This window comes from Lichenostomus cassidix, chromosome 18 (genome assembly GCF_008360975.1).
Source record: "Lichenostomus cassidix isolate B80296 chromosome 18, HeHo_3.0, whole genome shotgun sequence".
Classification (NCBI taxonomy): Eukaryota; Metazoa; Chordata; class Aves; order Passeriformes; family Meliphagidae; genus Lichenostomus; species Lichenostomus cassidix.
Genome location: NC_139498.1, coordinates 6888208 through 6895483, shown reverse-complemented (window position 1 = coordinate 6895483; position 7276 = coordinate 6888208). Strand labels below are relative to the sequence as shown.

The window sequence follows — 7276 nt, the reverse complement described above, 5'->3', positions numbered from 1 at the left end:
GGAGAGTGTGTGGAATTCAGGCTGAGCTGTAAAACACGTTTTATTGCAGCTGATCCCAGGGCAAGGCAATTCACCCGGAATGGTCACAGGCAAAGCCAGGAGAGGGGAGGGGGAGCTTTGCCTGCAGCATTTCTGGAGCACCTGAGCTTTATAGTGCAGGAGCTGAACTCCCTGAGCTGATGCTTTTGTGCCAACCAGAGCCCAAAGAAGATGTGTGAGATCGTTCTAGAGTCTGGAATGGGGCCACATCCTGTTCTCCAGAGGCACTGGGAATGCTTCTGTGTGACCCACACCAAAAGAGGGGCTAAGAGCTGAGCTTGGTGATATTTGTACAGTAAGGAAGAGCTGGAGGTGGTGATTCCCTGGGCAAACAGGTAGCTTCTGCTGCTCCCAGGTGGGACTCAAGACCCTCATTTTCCTGAGATAAAGGAAAAGCTAAGCCACCTGGTCCCCATTTCCTAAATCCAGCCTCTCACTCAGCCTGGCTCTAAGCATTCCCTCCCTGCCTGCTTCTCCCCTGCACGGGGAATGAATGTGGGGAGCCAGACCTGCTTTGGGAGTAGCAGTGTGTTTTGGTATTAGCCACCCCTCCTCAGGGTGGGAGAGAGGGAGCCTCTGGCTGAGCTCGTGTTCAGCACTGCACAGAACTGGGGAGAGCTCCGTGTGCTCCTTGGCTTTTTATGGTAAGGAATGTTTGCAACACGTTAATTAGGAGCGACCATGGCAGCCAGCACAGCCTGAGCCTCTCACAGCTGAGCCCTTCATGCCCCTCTAAGAGCTCAGAGTGGAGCCTGGAGTGGTGCTGAGACTGTGGGAAGGGGCCAGGGACGGGGCTGAACCCTCTCTGCCTCCTGCTCTGCTTCCCTCAAGGCTCCTGTGGGGTTTAACACCCTTCCCTCACCTCCCGTTCTGCCCTGACACAGGGAGCATGTCTGATTTCCAAGGTTTTAGGGCCAGAGTCCCATTTCTCCATTGTTTATTTTCTAGCTTGCCTGGTGGCCCATGCTGGGGGCTGTGCCAGGGTCTGGGGGTGCTATTTGCTGCCTCCTCATACTGGGGAGCAAATTTGGCAGAGTAAGTGTTTGAAAACAAAATAAACCCACAACCCAAAACAACTTCTCTAACCCCAGTGATAAATCTGTGTGGAAAGCTCACGCTAACTGAGGTTTCAGCCAAGTGTTCCTCATCTCCCTGCCCACTCTTGGGCTTGATGGGAGCTGGGTTTAGCCTATTCATTTTTCACTTCCAGCTAAATATGCTTTTATTAAATTTTAACTGGAACATGGGGACTTGCAGTGCTCTTAATTTAAGATAAAACCTCCCAAGGGAATGGACCAGGAGTCCATTTCTCTCAGCTGGGAGCGTGTTGAGGGTCAGCAGGTCATGATGCTCTTGTCTTTTCCATCTGAGCCTGATATGCTCTGTTATTGGGGGTGGAAAGTAGTTTCCCACTATGGTTTTGTGTTGGCAGCAAAACCCTGTGTTTGGTCTTGGAGGGCTCATCATGGGCTGGGTGTGAGGGCAATGACTTCTTCCTCAGATGAGTGGCAACAATGTTAGATAAACTCAAGGGAATTTTTTACTCTAATTCTGTATATGCTGTAAATGGTGTAAGGATCCAGCAGCTGGCCCAGGCTTCACTCTCACAGCCTGCAGAGGGGTGAGAGCTGATGGATTGATGGGTGAGGATCCATAAAACGAGGAGGGAGGTTGGATCTGTCACAACACCAAGCCCTGACCTTGCTGTCTGACCATCACCAAGCCCCTGCTGCTCCTGGAGAGGGTGAGAGCACCCATGTGAACCGTGGTGTGTGTCAGAGGGGACTTGGGGGTGCTGGAGGCAGCAGTGAGGTGCAGCCCCCAGGCTGGGAGCTGTGCAGAGCCTGTCCCCAGCCTGCTGTCACCCTTTGGGACCTCATTGCTGAATAGTGGCCAGAAACAAGCAGGTGCCAGTGGTGCCCATGGCATGGGAGAGGAGCCACAGTGATGCTTTGAGCTGGTAGCTGACTTAGGGGTGTCCTGGGATGTGTCTTCAAAGTGGTCATGGGGTGGCAGGGCAACTCTAGAACAGTTAGCAGGGTGGGACAGGGTCAGCCATGGGCTTGGGAGGCTGTTGGAAAGGCTGGGCTGGGATGGATGTGGGAGCAGAGTTAGCGTCTCTGTGATGCCATGAGGAGATGGGACATTGCACCTCCTGCCATGCCAGCACAGGAGGACCTGTTCCCTTGGCAGGGCACAGGTGGTGGGACAACATCTCCATGCCCAAGGTGAGCTGATAACTCTGTCCAGGAGAGGGGATCGAACCCCTTGGTATGTGTGAGATCCTGTGGCTCTCTGAGCAGAGGTAGATGAGGGCAGGAGGAAGATAAGGCTTTTAGCTGTGTTTGTGCAGCTGGTTCAATGTTTTCCCTGGCTGTGAAGGGTTGAGCAGGGAGATAAATGCAGATGTAATTAATTGAGCTGTTTATATGCTGCTCTCTGTGACTTATGCTGGGAGCAGGACTAGACTAAATATCACCGTTACGGATAGGAGGAGGTGGCCGATTTATTGCCCTCTGTGTGGGGAGAGGAAGGTCTGGTTATAATAACACTCAGCAGGGGAAAAAGAAGTTTTACAGTCAAAAGCTCCTCAGGAAAAAAGGCCAAGCACTGCGTCTGGGTGGCAGAGGGCTGTGTGAAGACCAAATCCCTAGAGAGAGCCAGGGTCCTGGACAGAAATACCCATCCCAGTGCTGGGGAGCTCTGCCGTGGGGATTCACAACAGTGAAATCTGTGCAGACAGAGCCTTTGTAATGGCAGTTTATAGAGACCTGACCTTCACAGGGGCTGTTGGAGTACAGACTTGGGAATTGCAGGGATGCACAGCATAGCTCATCCCAGCTCCCCTGTGCTTTCACCACCACCTCTGGCTGTGCTCTGCCATGGGGTTTTCAAAAGAGTGAATTGATCCCAGTCCAGTGATGCTCTACTGGTAAAGAAAAGGAAGATCTTTGCTTAAAGCTCTTGGCTGGTGATGGTCACAGGGCTCAGAAGCCCTTGCAGTGTGAAGGGGGAACGTGTGTGTGAATCACAGCAGCTCCTTGTGGGCAGGTACAGCTGCATCCAGTGGGTGCAGAGACATTCCTGTGCCGCCGTGTCCCCTCCAGGGATGTACTCAGACATCACCCACATCCTCCATCCCCCCTCAGCTTCCCTGCATCCAGCAGGTCCCACTACCCCCCAGCACCCACCTCTCCTCCGCTGCATCTGTGGGACTTCTCAAGGGAGCTGGACACAGCAGGTGGGATGGAGGGGCTTTATTGAGGCTTTCCTGGCTGGCTGGGCTCCCCCAGCTCTCACATTGTCCAGCCCCAGGGAAGCAGTGTCAGTGCCCTGCTCAACTCCCTGAGCACCTCGCCTGGCTGAGATGCAGAGCCGTGCCCAGGCTGTCCAAAGTTATTGAAATCCTTCCCTCCCATGGGGCTGTGGTCCATGGCTGTGCTCCCCTGGCAAACAGCCTCCCTCCCCAGTGGTCCTTGTTGACCTTCTGTGCTTCACTCCTGGAATTTCCAACCTGAGCTGGGTTTGTGCCCAGCACTGCCCGGGGATGCAGCTCCTGAAGCAGGACACAAACAAGCCAAGACTTCCCAAATGTCCCCTAAAAGTGCACCTGCTAACTCCAGCCAGACCTGTGCCGATTGGAGGGACCAGAGCTGTCCACAGGCTCCAGGTGTAGATGCAACAGGCAGTAAGTCTGTCCATGACAGAGGAGCAGGTGTTTACACATGGCAGTGGATTTTTGGGTTTGATCTCTCTGCTCTCAGCAAGTGCTTGGTTGAAGCAAATCCTGCCCGTGGATCCTTGGTTGGTTCTTGGCTGATTCTGCATCAGCAGCATCACTATTATGATATCTGGGTGCATTTGAATGAAAAGAGTTCAACTGGATGCATTTCAACCCAAAACATAGCCCAACCCCAGGCCTGTGACACTGCAGGAGACTGCAAAGCCACGGGGTGGGAGGAAGCTCTGCTAGCTGACACTGAAGGTGATGGAGGAGCCATCTGCTCTCTGCTGCTGTCCCACCAGCTCTGCCTCCCCCCAGGGCTGTGCTGAGACCCTGCAGCGTGCAGCAGAGCGGCTGGGCAGAGCTTCACTCAGCTGGGTCACCTCGCTGAGCTCTGCCTCCAGCGTGCTGACTGTGTTGGCCACCTGGGCCACATGCACCTTGTGCGCTGCCTTCTTGTGCAGGAGGCAGCTGAAGATCTTCTTGAAGCCCTTGCGGAAGTGTTTGGAGACCAGGGCGTAGACGATGGGGTTCACACAGGAGTTGGCATAGGAGATGACGTGCGAGAGGATGCGGAGCACGTAGGTGGAGTGGTTGAGGGGGAAGTACCCAAACCACACACAGAGGATGACCAGGTGATGGGGCAGCCAGCAGAGGCAGAACAGGATGGCGACGATGATGATCATCCTGGTGACCTTCCTCTTGGCCTTCTTGGACTCTGACATGTCCTGGAGAGGATCCACGGAGCGCCACAGGTAGCGAATAGTCCGCATGTACGTGAGGCTCAGGATCAGCACGGGGATGATGTAGCTGAAGATGAAGGTGCAGATGTCCATGATCTTGCGCTGGGAGATCTCCCAGATGGGGTGGCAGACGGTCAGGTTGGCCAGCTGGAACTGCTGGTAGTAGCTGAGGTAAGGGCCCGAGAAGATGAAGGAGAGGCCCCAGATGAGGCAGATGGCCAGGAGAGCATTCCTGGGTGTCCTCAGCTCCCTCGAGTGCAGGGGGTATCGTATGGCCAAATACCTGCACAGGAAAGGGAGAGGGACAGGCTGCAGTCCTGGGGAGGGCACAGGGAGAGCATCCCCAGGAGCAGATTGAAGAAAGGGCAGAAGTGATGGATTTGAGCTTTCCAGGGCAATTAATCACGCAACTGATGCTTTTTAGGGACCCTGTGCAGCACAGAGGATTGAGGAAGATTCTCTCCCTGACCCTGTTCCATCACCCTCTGCTCCCAGCAGTGCTTGTGGAGACAATGAGGATGATCCCATTCTGTCCCTCCCCTAATCCAGGAGACCCCCACTTGATCATCACTATCTGGCATAAATGACTGGAGCAGTGAGGATTCAAAGGCAGGAGCAAGTCCCCAGGATCCCCAGACACAGCATTCCTCATGCTGGCACACGTGAAAGCACATCAGCCCTTTTCAGGTCTGTAATTAGCTGGTCCCTTAATTGCACCCAGCTCTGAGGCTTGTGCAAGCCCTCCCTTGCTCATCATGTCTGTTCCCTCCCGCTCGGTGGGATACGGGGGGAGAGGCAGCTCCTGGATGTGTTTTAGCTCCCGGGGGTGCTATCAGCAGCCCGTGCAGTGCCGTGCTGGGATGGCAGGACACATCCAGCCCAGCTCCAGGGCCACCCAGGGGACTTGCAGATGGACTTTCCACACCCCATCTTGCAGGTTTTGGGCACTGAGCGGAGGAGCACCAGGAGCTCCCAGCCTCTCTTGTTGCAGGGTCATAACTCACCGCCCTTGCAGAAGCAGGGGCTGAGGTAAAGCACAGGCAGGAGCAACAGGCTTCCCAGCTAAACCCACCCTGGAAAAGGCTGGGATAGTCCCTGGGACAAGGGACAGCACTGGGACAGAAAGGGGCTTTTTGGTAATAGAAGGGGAGAGTGAGAAAATCAGTGTCTCAGCTCAAACATCCCAGTGTTTTTTGCCCCTCAAGGTTTGCCTGCTGGGGGCTGTTGGGAGGGTAGGGGCTCTCTCCATGCATCCCAGGAAGAGCCAGAGCTGCACAGGGACTGACCTTTACTTCTCTCTCATTTTTCATCCCCACGTCACTGCCAGAGCCTGTGGATAAATCCCAGTCCTACAGCTTCAGGGTCTGAAAGCCTCCTTCAGCTGGGCACTGGGGCCAGGGATCCCCACCCAGCCCTCTGCAGGACCTCAGACGGGGTGGTTGCACTTCCTTGCACACATCAACTGGGAAACACTCCTCAATTCCTCCAGCAGCCCCGGGAGATCGCAGCAATCAGGATTTAACTCCAGGGGGTTTTGTCCCCTCTCTGCCCAGGGGGATCCAGAGAAGGGGGAGCCTCGTGGTGCAGGGAGCCCCCCATGCCCTTTCCTACCTGTCGAGGGAGACGGTGGCCAGGGTGAAGCTGCTGGCGTACATGGTGAGGTAGATGAAGAAGTGGACAGCCTTGCACATGAAGGGCCCAAACACCCAGCCCTCCAGGGTGTAGATGGTGGCTTGGAAGGGGACGCAGAAGAGGATGAAGCAGAGGTCAGCCACCCCCAGGTTGAGGATGAAGAGGTTGGTGGTGTTCTTCACCTGCCCGTTGCGCAGCAGCACGGCCAGGACCAGGCTGTTGCCCACTGTGCCCACCAGGAAGATGATGAGGTACACGAGTGGGATGATCACGGACTCGGGCTGCCAGCTCCCCTCCGAGCCCGCCAGAGAGCCGTTCATGGCCGGGAGTGCTCAGACAGGGGCTGGATGGGGAGAGTGAGTGTGGAGAGGGCACTGGGGAGGCACAGAGGGTGAGGGGGTGCAGGGAGAGGTCAGTGAGTGATGCACCGGGGATTGAGCGGGAAAGGGGGTGCAGGAGAGCAGGCTGGGGAGCCCGGAAGGGAGGAAAAGGACAAGGGAGAGCAGGGAAAGCAGACTGGGGAGCACAGGGAAAGGGGGTGTAGGGAAAAGTCAGCGAGGAGTGCTCCAGGGATACACAGGAAAGGGGTGGACAGGAAAAGAGGTGAAGTGGGGAGTGCAGCAGGGATGCACAGGAAAGGGGTGCACGGAGAGAGTGGTCAGCAGGGATGCAATGAAAAGGGGTGCACGGAGAGGTCAGCAGGGATTGCAGGGGAAAGGGGGTGCACGGAGAGCACGCTGGGGAGAGCAGAAAGGATGCACGGGAAAAGGGGGTGCAAGGACACTGCAGCGGGGAGCGCACCAAGGATGCAGGGCAAGGGGGAGCACAGGAAATGGGGTGCCCGGAGAGCGCACGGGGGATGCAGGGGAAAGGGGGTGCATGGGGAGCGTGCGGGGGTCCCGCCGGGGCGCACGGGGAGCTGCGGGGGGACGCGGGGGAGCCGGGCGTCCTTCACCTCCTCCGGGTGTGCGGGAGCTCCGGGCGGCTCCGGCGGGGCGGCTCTGGCGCTCTCCGTGCGCCGGCGGAGCGGGGGGGCCGGGGGGCTCCGGGGCGCGGCTCCCGCCCGCTCCGTGCATCGCGCCCCGGGGAGGGAATCCCGACCCCGCTGCCCCTGGGGAACCCCCGGCAGAGGGGCTAC

At 56.8% G+C, this 7276-nt stretch overlaps 1 protein-coding gene across 1 annotated transcript; it reads right to left on the bottom strand.

Annotated features, from left to right (window-relative positions):
* Window positions 1-1109: 1109 nt before the first annotated feature.
* GALR2 (galanin receptor 2) lies at window positions 1110-6748 on the bottom strand. The gene is made up of 2 exons (XM_085077825.1): window positions 6118-6748; window positions 1110-4789 (listed from the first exon to the last, which is right to left on the bottom strand). The coding sequence occupies exons 1-2, from the start codon at window positions 6456-6458 to the stop codon at window positions 4009-4011; spliced, it is 1122 nt and encodes a 373-aa protein (XP_084933951.1). The 5' UTR covers window positions 6459-6748; the 3' UTR covers window positions 1110-4008.
* Window positions 6749-7276: the final 528 nt, after the last annotated feature.

Coding starts and splice junctions, on each gene's coding strand:
- GALR2 (XM_085077825.1), bottom strand. CDS start 6,458: ATGAACGGCTCTCTGGCGGGCTCGGAGGGGAGCTGGCAGCCCGAGTCC. Junction 4,790..6,117: donor GCCACCGTCTCCCTCGACAG/GTAGGAAAGGGC, acceptor TTTCCTGTGCAG/GTATTTGGCCATACGATACC.